Below are 20,112 nucleotides of genomic sequence, written 5' to 3'. Positions count from 1 at the left end.
TAAACCCTGCTTTCCTTGAAGTATTGATTTATGGAGTATTTCTTGGGAAACAACCTAAATATCTTATTGCTGTGTTTTATTGTATAGAGGCACAATGCTAAGAATTTTATAAAGGCACTGACTTTAAGCATCTATTTTATTGCAGGGAGCAGCCCTCCAGTGTTTATATTTTGACACCGTTTCTGAGGTATTTGTATTGTGAGCCATCACAACTACAAGAGTACTCTACCTTCCGACTGGGAATCTGGAAAGCCCTTCTACAGTCAAAAAGTGGTTGTAGCACTCAGAGACCCTCAGAATTAGAAGAGCAAATCCTCCGCCTGTTCCTTGACATGATAAGCTACATGCAAGTAAGTGCTTGTTAATTTTGATCCCAGTTTATTGATAGTTGAATTTAGAAAGCATAACCATTTTATCAATGCATGCTAATTTTAACTCTATAACCAAGTAAGTCAATTAAAGTTGAAAATGGCATGCATTGTACAGACTGTTAAAAACTTTATAATGTATTTTTTTATGGTTGTTATGGACTTTAAACTAAAGTGATACTATACACACACTGTTGAATTTACATTGTCTCTTATATTTCTGTATGTGGATGTAATTATTTTAAGAAAAAAAAACATCTAAGTACCTTTTTCCTAATCGATTTACAGCTGTCACATGACCCAGATCTTTCCCAGCCTGTCAGCAAGGAAACATTAATGCATTCACACTTTAGCGTTTTAAATCGCTTCAAATTTACTGGGAATCTGCCCACGATTTGAAAACGCTGATGTGTGAATGGCAAATTGTGGGACTCACATTTTGAGATGCTATTCATTTGAATTAAAGGAAAGTTCAGAGTCCAGGATAACACCTAGGTCCTTGGCATGCGGGGATGGTCTTTATAGTTGTGCCATCGATTTTGACTTTTGAGAGATCAAGGGAAGGGACACGTGGGGGAGGAAAAATGTTTGCGGCAGTGGCGTGAGATCCAGACCGATATATCTGTTAGTAAATTTGTGATACGCGAGGAGACGGAGGGAGTGAGCTGAGGGGTAGAGAAATAGATTTGGGTATCATCAGCGTAGATATGGTATTGGAAGCCATGGGAGGCTGACCCAGGGAGGAGGTGTAGATTGAAAATAGAGAGGTCCAAGAACAGAACCTTGGGGGACCCAATGGAGAAAGGGAGAGGAGGAAGTAGAATTGTAAGTAACGCTAAAGGTGCGGTTGGATAAGTAGGAAGAGAACCAGCGAAGAGTACAGTCACGGAGACCAAAGTCTTAGAGTTTTTTTTTTTGGAGGAGGAGGTGGTCAACCTTATCAAAAGGCAATAGAAAGGTCCAGGAGTAGGAGTACAGAATAGTGTCTATTGGTTTTGGCAATTAGTATATTGTTTGTTAGGAGAGCAGTTTCTGTGGAGTGTTAAGGACGAAATCCAGACTGTAGGGCATTAAGAAGGCTATTCTCAGCAAGGCGGTTGCCCAGTCGGTTGTAGACCAGACGTTCCAAAAGTTTGTTTAAAAAGGGGAGCAAGGAGATGGGGTGTAGGTTTTTAAGATTGGATGGGTCCAGTGAGGGCTTTTTAAGTATGGGGCTGACTGATGCATGTTTTAGAGAGATGGGGAAGATGTCAGAAGAGAGGGAGAGTTTGAAGATGTGTTTAGGCAGTGTAGAATAGAGCCAGAGGGTGAACATAGAATTTGCGGGGTAACAGGATCCCAAGGGCAGGTGGCTAGCTGGACGTTGTTAGCAAGTAGTTTAGCAACCTCTTCTATAGTGGTGAGGTTGAAAGCGGGAAGTAATGATTGTACCTGTGGTCATGAAGTGTAAAGTTTAGAGGGTATCTGAACAGCAGAGATCTCCTCGCAAATTGTATCAAAATTCTGTTTGAAGTGATTGGCGATCTCCTGAGCAGTGAGTGAGTTAGTGGGTGGAGGCAGTGGAGATCGAAGTAGAGAAGAGTTGACGGGGACGGGATAAGTTGTTAATGAGTGATAAAATAGGTCTGCACTGATAAGACAGTGGGAGCTTCTGGAGTTAATTTTTTATATTAACAAGCTGGTGATTGGTTGCTAGACTACCTAGCAACCAGTCACCTGGAAAGTTAACTCTGGAAACTCCTGCTGTCTTATCAGCGCTGTTGTGTGTGTCTCCAGTGTTCTCATTCAGCTTCCTGCTCCGCTTTGCTCTTAAAATGTCTGCGGGTCGCACGTGAATTCATTATGTTGCCGACCCCTGATTTAGGGGTTTAAAACAGGTGGTGAGGAGACGATATCCTCACCACCTGTGAAAATACCTCTGAAAAACAATCCATGTGGGGATTGCTTTGGATTGCTTTTCAGCGGAAGGCAGTTTTTACAGTAAGAGTCTCGGAGTAGCAGAGGAGAGGGACATATGCATTTATTAAGTTGAGGGGGCTGGGAATGGGAGGTGTTTGCACAGTGAACTCCCCAATTTTGCAGCCTTTGGTGTCCTCCAATTGAATTGTAAATGGTTGTGACCACTACAGATACACATACTCCTATCTACCACCTCGGTGTGTGTGTGTACATCAGATGGTGGGGCTGCTAGCATGACCACAGCAGGGATTGGCTACTTTACAAGGGGTCTTCAGCACCCTGCAGCCCTGCGCTGTTCACTCTGAATCCTGTCTTTAATATGTCACAGGAATTGTGTGAGCTATTGAGTGAGACGATTGGCACCGGCAGCCACAGAGACAGCACAGTTCACTGTGCACCACGGAGTCCTGGCTGGGCAGGGGGTGGACTGTGAAGGTGTAGCTGCCCACATTCGGCAATGAGCACTCACTCAGGGAGGCTCAGTGACAGGTGGACAAGTGACAGGTGTAACAGAAGGTGCCACCCGCAGGCCCTAACTAGTGTCGCTCAGCCTGAGCCCCACTGGTGCTGTTAGGGCTAAGTTGTCCAGAGCTAGAGACTGCAGTTACCATCCTTCCTCCACTGCGGCAGCCCCCTAGACTGTGTCACATCCGGCCCTAACTGACGGGCTGGACATTTAGCGGCGGCGGACAGGTTGCCGCCCCCTGTCCTACATCATAAATCACAACATAACATGTATACCAAATGTATAAGTGAGTTGAGAGGAATTTAATACCAGACATGCATATAAAGTACAGGCAAACTGCTCATATTAAAGGTTCTATAAAATATATTTTTATGATGTATATCATGTTTTTAGTACATCTAGTTGGTCACATTCAACTGGACTTGGTCTGTAATATTGGAGATTTGTTGAAGATGTTTCATAGCTTACCAAGCCAGTTCTTCAGTTCATATGCCCTGTACACACGGTCGGATTTTCCGACGGAAAATGTGTGATAGGACCTTGTTGTCGGAAATTCCGACCGTGTGTGGGCTCCATCACACATTTTCCATAGGAATTTCCGACACACAAAGTTTGATAGTTTATAGTCCTGACGTACGTGTTTTACGTCACCGCGTTCAGAACGATCCGATTTTCTGACAACTTTGTGTGACCGTGTGTATGCAAGACAAGTTTGAGCCAACATCCCCCTGTTCAGGGATGGTTGTTACATTTTGATGTACATGGTATCTTTTGTGGCTCTGCAAACCATTTGTCCCCTCTGTCCAAAATGTGCACTTTGTTGTCCTCCAAAGAATATTCCTTTTTTCTTTAAGGTTTAGGAAGACTGCTGTGTCTTGGCCTGTAGAATACCCTCCTGTTTTAGACCATTTACTTGTTGAGAGGTTGTTTTCTTCTCCCCAATGTACAGGATACCAACAATAAGATTTTGTAACTAGCAAAGAATGGCACCACAACTTTCACACCTCCCATCCTGCTCTTGGACAATCAACTTTTAAATGCTGGAGTAGCTTCCCGACTGGTGATGTGGCTTGGTAATTTACGAAACATCTTCAGCATTACAAAACAAGACCAGTTGTATGTGACTAACTACTACTAGATATACCATGACTTGTATAAATGAGAACCTTTACAGACATATTTGGTCTTTTTATAGTAATTTAACCACTTCCCGCTCGGCCTATAGCAGAATGACAGCTGGGAAGTGGTTTAGTTACCCTGACTGGGTGTCATATGACGTCCAGCAGGATAACATGCAGCGCGGTGTGTCAGTCTGGCACGCCGCATCTCCGATCATGGTAAGAAGCCTCTGATAGAGACTTCTTACCCTGTGATCAGCTGTGACCAATCACAACTGATCATTGCGTGAACCAGGAAGTGCCGGTAAACGGCATTCCTCGGTTCGCTCTGACAGGGAGCGCCGATCGGCAGCTCTCCCTGTCGGGGGGGGGGGGTCTGGAGTCTGTGCTGATAATCAGCACATTGATTATCAACAGAGCCCTATCAGATGTGCTACCACAGCTGCCAGTCAGTGCCCCATAAAAAAACAGATGACAGTGCCCAGATCATTGCCAGTAAGTGCCCAGCACTAAAACCTGTGAGTACCTCCTCATCAGTGCTGCACATCAGTGCCACCTGTCAGTGCCCATCACAGCCTCCAGTCAGTGCCCATGACAGCCGCCTGTCAGTGCCCATCACTGCCACCTATCGGTGCATATCAGTTCCGCCTATTGGTGCCCATCAGTGCCGCCTCATCAGTGCCCGTCAGTGAAGGAGAAAACAAAATTTTAATACTGAAATGAAGAATCTTTTATTTTTTCAAAAATTTCGGTCTTTTTTCATTTGTTTAGCAAAAAAGAAAAACCGGAGAGGTGATCAAACGCCACCAAAAGAAAACTCTATTTCTGGGAACAAAATGATAAACATTTTGTTTGGGTACAGTGTAGCATGACCGTGCAATTGTCATTCAAAGTGCGACAGTGCTGCAAGCTGAAAATTGTCCTGGGCGGGTAGGGGCGAAAGTGCCTGGTATTGAAGTGGTTAATTCTGTTTACTAATATGTTGGTTGTCGAATTGTAAAATATTGGTCTTGAGGAGATTTTGATTTAATTTAAAAAAGTGGCATTAAAGGAGTATCTGCTGAATTATAATCACACACTTTAGTACTCCTACATCATTTTGATTAGGCTGGGTTGACTTTATGACGCCCTCTAGAGGGTCAGCAAGAACCTGCTGTGTCTACAGTTTAGGGCTCTCGGTTTTCCATGAATATTAAACTATGCATGAACACTGAGTCATTCCTGAGAATCAGTGAGACTTTCAGAATTGGACTTAACCACTTCCCATTCCTGGACGTAACCGTACATCCTAGGGAACAAGTAGAATACCTGGATCATGTCTGCGTCTGCAGCTGCAGCCTTGTTCCTGGTAACAAAATTTGCAGTTGGATATGGTACCTCCCTCCTGCCACCATCATTCCTGGGCCTTCCTGTGCCAGACAGAGGAGAAGAAGGAACTTCCCCCTTCTCTATGATTAATTAAGCCGGAAGCAACGTGTATTACATCACTTCCAGTTTCAGTTGTTTGTTTACTAGCTGTTACCGCCTAGGCAAGCATCTGATCAATCCAATTATGATTTATAAATCTTTATATGCATAGGGACAGCCATATTTGTTGATTACACATGTGGGTTCTGCTTAGCACTGTTACTGTGCTTCACTGCTTTTGCAAAACAGGCAGTTTATAGCTCATTGACCTTTCTGGGGATACTATTGGCAAACACAGGTTTTGAATGTATAACTAGTTGGTGTAGGTGAAGGGAAGGGAAGTGGGAGCTGTTTTAAGCTTAGTTAGTTCTAGCCTCAAAGTTCCACTTTAAATGCTACCACCCCAGCACAGAAGTTCAAACTTTTCAGAAACCAGTGACTAAATGGCCGTTCCAGGTCAGTGACTCGTTAGATGAAAAAAGGATTAGGAGATTGTTGCTTTAAAAACATGTTCGCAGTGGGAGCGCCTATATTTAAATCCTCATAGATACAGTTGTATGTTTGAATACAATATACTTTGATATATATTTTTGTGTGTGTGTATATATGTATATATATATATATGTATATATATATATATATATATATCTCTACACATATATATACTATATTGTCAAAAGTATTGGGACGCCTGCCTTTTACACATACATGAACTTCAATGGCAGCCCAGTCTGTAGGGTTCAATATTGAATTGGCCCTCCCTTTGCAGCTATAACAGCTTCAACTCCTCTGGGAAGGCTGTCCACAATGTTTAGGAGTGTGTCTATGGGAATGTTTGACCATTCTTCTAGAAGTGCATTTGTGAGGCCAGGCACTGATGTTGGACAAGAATTCCTGGCTTGCAGGTGTTCTATCGGGTTGAGGCCAGGACTCTGTACAGGACAGTCAAGTTCCCCCCACCCCAAACTCACTAATCCATGTCTTTATGGTTCTTGCCCACCCTTTACAAAGGATGGGCCAACGCAAAGTCCATGTGTGTGTATAGGCAGGTGTACCATAGTGTGTGTGTATATATATATATATATATATATATATATATATATATATATATATATATATAAAAAAAATATATATATATATATATAAAAAATATAATACAGTTGTGCTGCTAAGTTTACATACCCTGGCAGAATTTATGATTTCTTGGCCATGAGAATATGAATGATAGCATAAAAACTTTTTTTTCGCTCATGGTTAGTGTTTGGCTGAAGCCATTTATTATCAATCAACTGTGTTTACTCTTTTTAAATCATAATGGCAACAAAAACTACCCAAATGACCCTGATCAAAAGTTTACATACCCCAGTTCTTAATACCGTGTATTGCCCCCTTTAACATCAATGACAGCTTAAAGTCTGTTGTGACATTTGTGGATGAGGCTCTTTATCTACTCAGATGGTAAAGCTGCCCATTCCTCTTGGCCAAAATACTCCATCCAGTTCCTGTAAATTCTTGGGCTGTCTTGCATGAACTGCACGTTTGAGATCTCCCCAGAGTGGCTCAATGATATTGAGGTCAGGAGACGGAGATGGCCACTCCAGAACCTTCACTTTATTCTGCTGTAGCCAATGACAGGTCGACTTGGCCTTGTGTTTTGGAATGTCAAAGTACATCCCATGCACATCTTCATGGCTAATGAATGCAAATGTTCCTCCAGTATTTTTTGATAACATACTGCAGACATCTTGCCATCAATTTTGACCAAATTTCCTGTGCCTTTGTAACTCACACATCCCCAAAACATCAGCGATCCACCTCTGTGTTTCAAGGTAGTAATGGTGTACTTTTTCATCATAGGCCTTGTTGACTCCTCTCCAAATGAAGAATTTATGGTTATGGTCAAAAAGCTCAATTTTGGTCTCATCAATGCAAATTACTTTGTACCAGAAGGTTTGAGGCTTGTCTCTGTGCTGTTTGGCATATTTTAAGTGGGATACTTTGTGACATTTGCGTAGTAATGGCTTTCTTCTGGCGACTCGACCATGCAGCCCATCTTTCTTCAAGTACTTCCTTATTGTGCATCTTGAAACAGCCACACCACATATTTTCAGAGAGTGCTGTATTTCACCTGAAGTTATTTTGTGGGTTTTTTCTTTGCATCCCGAACAATTGAAGGAATCATAAATTCTGCCAAGGAATCATAAATTCTGCCAGGGTATGTAAACTTATGAGCACAACTGTATGTATGTGTGTTTATATGTGTGTATGTGTATATATATATATATATATATATATATATATATATATATATATATATATATATATATATATATATATATATATAGTACAGTTGTGCTCATAAGTTTACATACCCTGGCAGAATTTGGTTTCTTGGCCATTTTTTTCAGAGAATATGAATTCTAACACAAAAATATTGTGATTTATTATGGAACAATTAAATTTGACAACAGTGGGGCTATAATCATCAAAGAATTTGGACAAAAGTAGTATATAATTAGTTGACAAGAAGATAAATGCAAAATTATTCCTGTTAAAATTATAATAAAAGGTAGTTATTTTGTTGGAGGAAACTGTATACGGTATGTACAGTTGGAAGGAGCCGCCACATACCAATTAGTCTTTCCATGCATGTTTTAGCATGTAGGATCTTCTACTAGGCATGTCCTACTGCTCTGGACATGAATTTGCAAGAAATACAACCTTACTCACAAATCTGTCTAAAGATGTCTGAGAATATACAAAACTCAAATTGCATCTATAGTGTATCTTTTATTTGACATCTGGGGATGTATTTATACCTATGTGTATGCAAACAGGTCATTGTTATCATACATCAGGGATCTGCAATTAGCGGACCTCCAGGTGTTGCAAAACTACAAGTCCCATCATGCCTCTGCCTCTGGGTGTCATGCTTGTGGCTGTCAGAGTCTTGCTATGCCTCATGGGACTTGTAGTTCTGCAACAGCTGGAGGTCCGCTAATTGCATATCCCTGTCATACATCGTTCAATGAAAAAAAAAACTTTTCCTAAGTGCATACATAAAAAAAACATTTCCTAAGTGCATATTGAATGCTTCAAGAGCCCCATTCCTGGATAAAATTGTCAATGAATAATTCTTACATACTGTGTCACTCACTACATTTCCTAACACACATCACTGGAGCTGCACTTGCAGGGGATAGGTATACTTTTCCACAAGGTCTTTTTCAAAATATGCTTTCGAGGTATGATCATATTCAGATCATGTTCGGCCTATCATTTTTTTCTAACATGCATAGTGATGCCATAATGCAGTCTTTATCCTGTCTAATGTAATGTTATCAGGGGAAACGCACATTAAACATCAGCCCACAGCTGGTGGTGTCTTTAGAAACCCCTTCATTCCTCGCCTAGTTAACACAGAACTACTTATTGGCTGCCATTCTGTGTCATCAGTGAATGGTTCTAGTTACCCCACATTAAAATTGCTTCTCTGTTACAGTTCTTAAGACTAATTGATTGACTCAGCTTTAGCATAGTACGTGGAACAAGTACACCAGTTTGCAGACTTTGGTTACTTTCCTCTTTGTTTTATACTTTGTGGCTGTGTAAGGGTTAATGTTTGCAGAGGCCACAGGGATGTTGGGTAGCGTATGCATAGCATTGATTCCAGATTTCCCAACAGAGCAGCTGGTCCACACAGAGCAGTCCAAGTTGGAAGGCGGGAAATCTTGCCATCCGGCATATTGGTCAGATGGCTGTCATTGGCATATATCTCTTTGGCTGCTATGTTTCGTTGCCAGCTGCAGATGAAACATGCACCATTGTAGACAAAGCAACTGTTTTGCAGAGACTCACATGTTTGTAGCATAATGGGAAAGCACTCAGATCATAATACACAGTCCTATAACAGGGTATGCATGGCATTGTTCAGCTGGTCACTCTAGCTCTGGCTTTTAGCTGTGTGTGTGACTTGTACCAGTATGTAGAAATGGTGGATGAGTATCAGTGTGCAGTATATAATCGTAATATAGACACCTAATGATTTTGTGAATGTTTGTATAGTTCTCTTCAAATCCTTTAGCCCCTCATTCACATTGGTGTGAGTTGTTATGCGATTTGACAGTTCCAAATCGCATGACAAGTCGCACCCCTTTGCCAGAAATGGAACCGTTCATATCGCCACGACTCGTATTGCAGCGATTATGAAAAATGTTCCTGCAATACTTTTTACTGATTTCATTGTGACTTGCATAGACTTCTGTTAAATGAAGTCGCAAGCCGTAATGAAATTGGCAGTGCAAATTGCACTGATGTGTGGCTTTGAAAATCGCTCTGGAGTAGCGTGATTTCAAAGCTGCCCTGGTGTGAACCAGGGCTTAAACTCTGTTTATCAAGAGGGTGATGTGTGGATTATTTTCACAAACAATGTGCTTAGATCGTCCACAAATTATTATTATTATAATTATACAGGATTTATATAGCTCCAACAGTTAGCGCAGCACAAATGAAAATTATTTTCCCAATATAAAATTTACAGTTGCAGCGTGATTTTTTTTTTTTTTTCATTGTCAATTATGTTTTGACTGTAAATATAGCTGTGCAATTACATATTTCACTAAGGCAGCCAAGTCTAAAATGCAAATTGACTTATGCAGAAATGTTTTCTGTAGCTTTAACATATCTTTTTGTGTAGAGTAGCCCAGATGGGGGCATTTTTTTTTCAGTATAGCAAAATATTCAAACCCCTGGTTAGTACCACCTTAAAGCAGGCTTACCCTGTTTCCCCCGAAAATAAGACCTAGCGTGATTGTCGGTGATGGCTGCAGTATAAGCCCTACCCCCCAAATAAGCCCTACCCTAGGGCTTATTTGTACTTTCAATAAATTTTGTACTTTTTTACACTTTTTGTATGATCTGGTTTTACCTTCCATGCTCATATAATCCCTGGGGCATTCCCCTATTGCTAGTAATCTTGACTACAGCCTTTCTTACAGTTACAGAACTAACATAAATTACATCAGTGTGCCACTGCATGTTGATTCGGTGATATCCCAGTAAGAAACAATGCATAGAAGATCAGTAACGATCAAAAAGATGGCCCTTAGCTAACCACAACAATTCAAAAATGATCTTCTATTTATATAGTTAACTAATAAATTCTATTAGGGCTGTGTCACACAACTTGCAACCAACAGGATCTCTATAAGGATGCTAACCCTCTCCCATGGTGCCATTTTCTCACTGGCTGGACCAGTTAGATGTTGCCCTGTTGCTGCACTAACTAATGAGATTCTGCAGCATGTTAGGCCAAAAAAGGGGGAAACGCCCAGTAGGTGAGGTGGCTTCTGCACCTCGCTGATTGCCTAGAATTGCCAGTAAGACATCAGTCTTAAATTCTAAACCCTGAACCTCTTTCCGACAATTTCTGAATACATGCATACAGTCCAGCATCAACTGCAAATCATTGCTCTGGACCAGGTTCCTGCCAGTCATGGGCAATGACTGCTCAATGTTGGCACAGTCTTTTGTTGTCTTAACCAAAGGCATGTGTGACAGGATAATACCACAGGAACACAGTTGGGAAACAATTGTCACCCCATAACAAAGAGAACCTTAATGGCAGGATCACCATGTATTATTTTGATAATTTTAATTAAATCTGCCTATTTAAAAAGATTAATAGCACATTTTGAAATTACATTAACATGGTAAAGCTTGTATGAGATTTTAGTGATTAGGTTTAGATCTAATTCTGCTCTGAATTCATAGATCTTCCTACATCAGTTATGTAAACATAAAAGCAACTTTCTGGTCCATTGAGGGACAGAAAGTATTTAACCTTCAGCTTCTACTGTCACCTACAGGAGAATTGCACACTGGGAAACAAAAAACCTGTAGGCCTGCCCAGGGTATAACCCCTCCTACTACCAGCATGCTTAAGTTTTTGCTAATGTTCTAGGGCAGTGGTCAACCCTGTCCTCAGGGCCCACCAACAGGCCAGGTTTTATGTATTACTTTGGGGAGATGCAGACTAGAATACTGCAATCACTGAGCAGCAAATTATATCACCTGTGATGTATTTCAGTTATCTTGCAAACCTGGCATGTTAGTGAACCCTGAGGACAAGGTTGATGACCACTGTCCTAGGGGACGGACATACTGTAATTTCTTGAGCTCTGCAGTCATAAGTCTAACTTTTTTTTTTTTTTTCCAGCAATATTTTTTACAATAATTTTCAATCTTCTCTGTATTGCTTCTGAAGGTTTCATCTTCGCTTTCCAGCTGTTTGGTGTAGTCATACTCAACCTGGCTTTTGAAGCATCACATCTTGACCCCTCTGGATTGGACGATGCAGGGCTAGCCTAGAAATGCCTTCCAGACAATTTATTCCACATGGGGTGCATTCTAGATACTGATCTAGTATAAGCTAGCTGTAGAGCGCTTTCCAGGACCAGAGCTGACACTTCCGGCAATCCATCCCTTCGTTCATTGACCCTCTTCTGCTACTAGCTCTCTGAATTTCATGAGCACTTGAGATCTAGCCTCTTATCCTGAGCCTGCATATTGTCTATTCACTTTGCAGTTACAGCATGTCTGATTTAAGACAGTGGGGGGACAGTCCCACTTAATCAGTTATTGCCACCTCGTTTTCTAGTAACAGGTTAGGGAATGCTTTTAATACACCCACTGCATCCTTAAATCATGTTGTCCTCTAAAGTTATTGTCTTCTGTCTTCAAAATCCTCCTTTGCTTTATCGGGTGTAGCTGGATCCTCTGCCCATTTGGCTATTGCTTTTACAAAAATAGTAAATGCACTCACACTTGCAGAAAAAAAGTGCATATATACATATATATATCTATATCTATAGATATAGATATAGATATCTATATATAGATATAGATATAGATATATCTATATCTATATATATATATATATATATATATATATATATATATATATATATATCTATATATATATATATATAGATATATCTATATATCTATATAGATATATAGATATATCTATATATATATATATATCTATATATATATAGATATATATATATAATATATATTTTTTTTAATATGAGCCTGCAAAGCATCATAAGTATGATCAATGGATCGCAGATGCAATTCACAAGTTCCTGTAGACTCTCTCTCTAGCTCTATGCCCGTGCCAAGATGCTGACTTTCAGTTATTGATTTGGAGGAAGTGTCTACAAGTGTGGTAGTCCGTACCATGTTACACCCAAAATATGGTGTAACGTGATATAATATGGATGTAAAAATCCAAAAAGTTAGTACATCAAGCTATTTGAGAGTGGCATAGTTCTCACAGCTGAGGTATGTTGTAAGCGGTCATTGGTAAAAAATTGAAACATAAAAATTGAGTGGAAAGACCTAGCACACGTGTCGAACACAAGGCCCGAATGCGGCCCTCCAGGTCATTCCATGTGGTCCTCGCACTCAGGGCTTTTTTTTTTTTTTTCCAGCCGTTTCACCACCTCCAGCTCCCGCTCTCTGCTCCCCAGAAAAAAGGAAAAGAAACTTTTCTCTTAAATAAACCACTTTGAAACAAAATAATGGTCAGTGAGCATCAATGCAGCCTGATTAGTGCCCATCTGCAGCCTTAATGCAGCCTTATCTGTGCCCATCTGCAGCTTCAGTGCAGCCTGATCTGTGCCCATCTGCAGCTTCAGTGCAGCCTGTTCTGCGCCCATCTCCCCCAAAAATGTAGCTCACCATCTCTCATCTCTCGCAGGAAATCACTGAACCGTCATCTCCTGTTTACTCGGCTCTCAGTCGGCAGTCACATACACAGTCCTGCCTCCGCTATCGGGATTGGACCAGCTCCTGTGATAGACAGAACACTGGTCCAATGCCGGTGGCGGAGGCGGGACTGTGTGTGTGAAGTGAGAGCCGAGTGGAGAGGAGATGACGGCTCGGTCAATTCCAGCGGCACTCATTCCCCTCTGAGGTACGTTGATGGAGTATAACGCGCACCTGTGATTTCCCCCCTATTTTCAGGGGAAAAAAGTGCGTGTTATACGCCAATAAATACGGTAATGGAGAAAACCTTGTTAAAGGGTACATTCACTTTGATTACATATAACTGACTTCCAGCCATTTCTCACTAAAGTTTGTTGGGGCTTGCTAATGTAAAACTCCATCATTGTTCAGGTGCTGTATCCCAATGATGGAGCTGTTTTCCTACTTTACTTTCCACTTTACTAGCCCAGCTGGTAAACCACAGACAACTTTCAATAGATCTGTAATCCGAGTGCAAAAAATGAGGAGTCTCTGCATTTAATAGACATTACTGTTGCTTTTTTAACATCTGTCTGGTATTGTCATGACACATCACATCTGCTTCAACAGGTCGCTGTAAATGGCTTTGTCTCATTGTTTAGTGTTCTGGCTGCAGCTGGCCTTTTAGCAGATCACTCCCATGTCTTGATAGTGTAACTTTTTTTTTTTTTTTTTTTTTTTTTATGCCTCTGCTATCATTTTGCAGGCTCTCTGATATTTCTTCTTAAACTGTGAATCACTTGGTGAAGCTGCCAAAATGCATGTTTTTACGGTTGATGTTAGTGTGTAGTAAGGTAAGCTTAGGGTAAGTTTCAGCATGATAGGTTAAAGAGACTCAGTTACTGTACTTTGCTAATTCAGTCAATTGCAACACCTGAACACTGTCACATGAAAAGCGGGTATTACATTATCAACTCTGTACATTCTGAAAATATCTGACACACAGCTTCCATGGGGTTAGGGCTGCAGAGCAAAAAGGGTATTGAGGAGTGCAGGGATTGTGAGTATAAGTGTTTTGGGATGCGGAAGAGGGGGTATTAAAGACACTCACTTTACCCTAAATATAGGTGTCAGGGATGGTGACGCTGCTCCTCTGTATGTACAGTACAGCGAGTGAATGTTGTCACCCTTGAATAGGAATGCTTATGCAGCCACCATATAGAATGACTGGAAAGCTGTAGTGTTTTTAAATTTAAAATTGTGTAATTCAATCTCCTCCTGCAGACACCTAGCACTGCAACAACCTACTAACTTCTGCTACCTTTTAATACATTTGCACTCTTAACCACCACTTACACCTCCTGATGACTTATGCTCACTTGTTATTCAAACCTAACCAGTTTCATATAGATATTGATTTGCTTGGCAGGTCTGGGATTTAAATTGGGTTACTAATTTACTATCTTAAGGCAATATATAACATCTTCTCCACTATGACAGTTAATCACTTTATGAATCATTAACTGTATGAAATAACAAAAGCCGTGCACACTAAACTCTAACAAAATGGTTATAAAAGTGTTAGTTGTTGGAACATGCAGTTGTTGAAAGACTGTTCTTTGGAATGATAATGGCATAAACATGCATGTTTATATTGGTTAAACATGAACGTTTACAAACTGAGCAGACCCTCCTGGTGCCTACTTTATCTTAGGGGAATAGTAGCTATTAGTCAGAAAAGTGTAACCTGGCCACTCAGTGCCTTTAGCAATACATACCTTTTTGGGGCATTTTTATAAAGCAGTAAATATGATTTTCACTAAACATTGATGGGGATTCAATCCCTGTCATTACCCAATTCCCCTTTGTGGAAAATTTTTCACACACATGTTGGCGTCAACTTGTAAAAGACTTTCAACGGCATTATACCATAGAAATAAAAAAATTCAAAGCACATAGTACTATTGGCTGGATTTCGTGCACTCTCAGGAGTACAGACAACTGCTAAGTAGCCATTGGGTGTATTTGTCGGAAAGCTGAACACCAACTGTTCTACCCTATTAAACTATTAGGTATCTTTCCCCTACACTATTTATTCCCCCCCTCCATTTCTCACACTTTGTTCTACTTAATCTCTTTCTTCCCTTCTTCCCCGTCATTATTCATATATGATTATGTGACTATATGTACGTTGTTTCGTTTCCACCTTTGTGATATGTCTCTCACATCCAAAATAAAGAATTTACAAATAAAAAAATCAACATGGGGAATTTACTTCAAGTGGAACTGAAAAAAAAAAAAAAATTGGGGGACAGGCAGTATTTTTAATAAAAGAGACATACTATGTCTGTTCTGCCTTAAAGCTTCTTACTTACCTGTCTGCCTCTGTACACTGAGCTGCACATGCGCAGTGCACACTTTCAGCAATTCTGTGAGGGCCAAACTCCTGCTCATGCATGGGAGTGAAGTCATCTTAACCCAACTAATTAATATGGCTGAAATACAATACCCGGAAATTTAACAAAAGTGTAGCGCTAAGATTAACATGCCTAGTGCAGTGTATATAGGTGAGCTTTTACAACACTAAAAGTAAAAATGAATTTATAGTGAGTATATTAAATGCAAAAAAATCATCCAAGATTGTCTATAAATAATATTAAATATAAGTGAGTATATTCTCAATCTATATGCAGTCTGCAAACCATATGCCTGGATTGCAATGTGACAAATTCAAACTCAAACAGAGGATAGCAAAAGTGTCCATAAACAGTTATACGTGTAGCAAATTCTCAGTGTAAATAAAGATGAAATTCAGTCTTGTAAATGGTGAATAAATCAAATTGTGAAGAGAACCACCACCGAATAAAGGGGAGGCTTACCGGAGAGTTTGAACACGTCAGGGCATATGCTCTACGTGTCAAACTAGCTTGTATATAGTGAAATGGACTCTGAATGGATGTCCTCAGGCAGATGTCCCCCAAAGACTAAGTTGGAATCGCATGAAATGTAATGCAGCAAACAACCGAAGCTCAGATGTCCACAGGTATAGAAAGTTATCAAAAAAGAAAGCAAAAAGGGACCATAGTGTAATTCCGTATATAAAATTGAATTTAATAAAATGAAATGACACTCACATGATTGAAGATAAAAACAGCGCTGATATAAAATCGATATAGACAACAGTGAGGATCATCCCAACGAGTTTCGTGTCTACAGGACATCATCTGGGGTGTCCCTCTACTGTTGCCCTCCATATTATAAGAAAATATGACCCCTGTTATGAGAGTCCAGCCCACAAGCCTTTGTGGTGTGTGGGAGGTGTACATCCGGTGGTTTAAAAATGGCGATCCGGCGTGCGTTCCACGTCGCTATCCAAGTGGTGTGGAGTTGCGTTCCACCTATTATAACTAGTGCCCCAAACATTCGGAAGTATTACGTAAGTGAGGGTGAACTCCCATATGCTAGTCAAGACGTGACCCGACGCGCCTAAAGGTCACGCAACACAGGGTTGAATGTCTGAAATAGACTGGAACTTTATGGTCTCGCAGTAATCTATGGGCCATGGAACTCTATGGTCTCGCAGTAATCTATGGGCCATGGATGTGCGTGTCACGCACGTAGCCAACGTGCGCTCCACCTCTCGACTGACGCACGGCTCCACAGCCTCACGTGATCGGCCTCGTATAACAACAGGGCGATCGTAGACCGCCCAATTACGATCACATTAGATGAGCCACGCAAGTGACAACAAACGTGAGATATGGTAAACTCAGTTAAAATAATAAGAAAAATAGAAATATCTCGCGGAAAATATAATAGGTAAACCGTAAGATTTCTAGTCGGGTAGTTTGAATACCATACCGACTATCACCAAATTGGAAACAATATCCTTATAGTGGGCTTTTGAAGATTAATATTAAATTAGATCTTTGTAATATTACTTACAAACAAAGTGTAAGTAAATATATGCGTCGCTCGTGGGATGGACTCTCACGTAGGACCATATGTACATAATTTACTAACAATGCAACAATCATAATGTACAAAAAAGAGAGAAGATGAGAAAAAACTTAAAAAAATTATAGAAGAAAAGAAAAATCTATAATCATAATTTAAGCTTGACTGATAAAGGCGTTAATGTCCCATTCTTTGTTCATACCGAAGGGCGAATAAGAGTGAAGTTCGTAGATCCAGAAGGTCTCTAGTTGTGAGACCTCTCTGGTTCTAGCCCCTCCCCTCCAGGGGGCAACATATCTATCAATGATTGAAAAGGTGGTCACCTTTAGATTTCAATCATGGTATATTTTGTAGTGTCTTGGTACAGGGTGCTTCGTATCCCCACTGTTAATGAGGGCGATATGTTCCCCAACTCTAATACCGCGTACACATGGTCAGACTTTTCGGCTACAAAAGTCCGACAGACAATCCGAACGTGTGTGGGCTTCCCCGGACTTTCAGCGGACTTTTCCAGCCACAAATCTGACGGACTTTAGATTTGGAACATGCTTCAAATCTTTACGTCGTAACTCCGCCGGACCCAGAAATCCGCTCGTCTGTATGCTAGTCCGACGGACAAAAACCGACGCTAGGGCAGCTATTGGCTACTGGCTATCAACTTCCTTATTTTAGTCTGGTGTGCGTCATCACGTACGAATCCTTCTGACTTTTGTGTGATCGTGTGTAGGCAAGTCCGGTCATTAGAAAGTCTGTTGAAAGTCCGCCAAATGTCCGTCGAAAGTCTGTCGGACGGGCTGTCAGACTTTTGTAGCTGAAAAGTCCGACCGTGTGTACGCGGCATAATGGAAAAAGTGCGAATGGTGCGACCCACATATTGCTTCCCGCAAGGGCAGGTGATTAAATAAACAATATAGTGAGTCGCACATGTACGGAAGTGTTTTATCGAATACTCTTTATTGGTAACAGACAATCTGAAATTGACCACTCTACGGCCCACCCCTGTATTATGACAGCATACTTTACACTTCCTACATGGAAAGAAGCCGGTAAGTTCTTGAAAAAATGACATGCGTGTAGGGGGATTGATGATGTTCGGAGCTACCTGGCTTTGCAATATGGGAGCCCCTCTGAAAACAATTTTAGCCTGGTCTGGTAGAGAGGGGCCTAAAATGCAATCGCTTTTCAAAATATTCCAATGTTTCATGAAAATGGCCGGATCGCCATTTTTAAACCACCGGATGTACACCTCCCACACACCACAAAGGCTTGTGGGCCGGACTCTCATAACAGGGGTCATATTTTCTTTATAATATGGAGGGCAACAGTAGAGGGACACTCCAGATGATGTCCTGTAGACACGAAACGCGTTGTGTTGCCTATATCGATTTTATATCAGCGCTGTTTTTATCTTCAATCATGTGAGTGTCATTTCATTTTATTCAATTCAATTTTATATACGGAATTACACTATGGTCCCTTTTTGCTTTCTTTTTTGATAACTTTCTATACCTGTGGACATCTGAGCTTCGGTTTTTTACTGCATTACATTTCATGCGATTCCAACTTAGTCTTTGGGGGACATCTGCCTGAGGACATCGATCCAGAGTCCATTTCACTATATACAAGCTAGTTTGACAAGTAGAGCATATGCCCTGACGTGTTCAAACTCTCCGGTAAGCCTCCCCTTTATTCGGTGGTGGTTCTCTTCACAATTTGATTTATTCACCATTTACTAGACTGAATTTTATCTTTATTTACACATAGAATTTGATACACTTATAACTGTTTATGGACACTTTTGCTATCCTCTGAGTTTGAATTTGTCGCATTGCAATCCAGGCATATGGTTTGCAGACTGCATATAGATTGAGAATATACTCACTTATATTTAATATTATTTATAGACAATCTTGGATGATTTTTTTGCATTTAACATACTCCCTATAAATTAATTTTTACTTTTAGTGTTGGTCACACACTATGGTCATATAGTGCTAAGCCCACTTACTGCGTCAAAGTACCCTATTATTAGTGGGTCCTACACTATCAATGTGTAGGACCCACACTATTGAATATGTTCAGGTGTTTTTAACCACTTCAGCCCCGGAAGATTTGGCTCCTCAATGACCAGAGCACTTTTTACAATTTGGCACTGCGCTGCTTTAACTGGTAATTGCGCGGTCATGCAATGCTGTACCCAAACGAAATTTGAGTCCTTTTTTTCCTACAAATAGAGCTTTCTTTTGATGGTATTTGATTGCCTCTGCAATTTTTATTTTTTGCGATATAAACAGAAAAAGACCGAATTTTTTTTTTTTTAATTATATTTTCTACTTTTATATATAAAAAAAAAAAAAAATCAACTCAAACTCAATTTTACTAATACATTTAGGCCAAAATGTATTCAGCCACATGTCTTTGGTAAAAAAAAAATGTCAATAAGCGTATATTTATTGGTTTGCGGAAAAAGTTATAGCGTCTACAAACTAGGGTACATTTTCTGGAATTTATGCATCTTTTAGTTTATGACTGCCTATCTCAAGGTGCTAAAATGGCAGGGCAGTACAACCCCCCCCCCCCCCCCCCCCCAAATGTCCCCATTTTGGAAAGTAGACACCTCAAGGAAATTGCTGAGAGGCATGTTGAGCCCATTGAATATTTTATTTTTTTGTCACAAGTGATTTGAAAAATGACAAAAAAGAAAATGACACAAAGTTGTCACTAAATGATATATTGCTCACACATGCCATGGTTAGATGTGGAATTACACCCCAAAATGCATTCTGCTGCTTCTCCTGAGTATGGGGATACCACATGTGTGAGACTTTTTGGGAGCCTAGCTGCGTACAGGACCCCGAAAACCAAGCACTGCCTTCATGGTGTAAATTTTTGATTTCACTCCTCACTACCTATCACAGTGTTGAAGGCCATAAAATGCCAAGATAGCACAAAACCCCCCAAATGACCCCATTTTTTAAAGTAGACACCCCAAGCTATTTTCTGAGAGGCATGTTGAGTTCATGGAATATTTTATATTTTGCCACAAGTTGCGGGAAATACATTTCTTTTAATTTTTTTACACAAA

At 40.5% G+C, this 20,112-nt stretch overlaps 1 protein-coding gene across 2 annotated transcripts in view; it reads left to right on the top strand.

Annotated features, from left to right (window-relative positions):
* FOCAD (focadhesin) overlaps positions 1 to 20,112 on the top strand; it is a 278,787-nt gene that overhangs the window by 81,013 nt on the left and 177,662 nt on the right. For both annotated transcript variants that reach the window (XM_073636312.1, XM_073636321.1), the window contains one exon: positions 146 to 350. In XM_073636312.1, coding sequence (XP_073492413.1) covers positions 146 to 350 — 205 coding nt within the window. The remainder of the gene's footprint in view (positions 1 to 145; positions 351 to 20,112) is intronic.

Source organism: Aquarana catesbeiana, linkage group LG01 (genome assembly GCF_042186555.1).
Source record: "Aquarana catesbeiana isolate 2022-GZ linkage group LG01, ASM4218655v1, whole genome shotgun sequence".
NCBI classification, from domain to species: domain Eukaryota; kingdom Metazoa; phylum Chordata; class Amphibia; order Anura; family Ranidae; genus Aquarana; species Aquarana catesbeiana.
The sequence above is the reverse complement of the archived record's forward strand: the minus strand, read 5'-3'. Positions and strand labels throughout refer to the sequence as shown.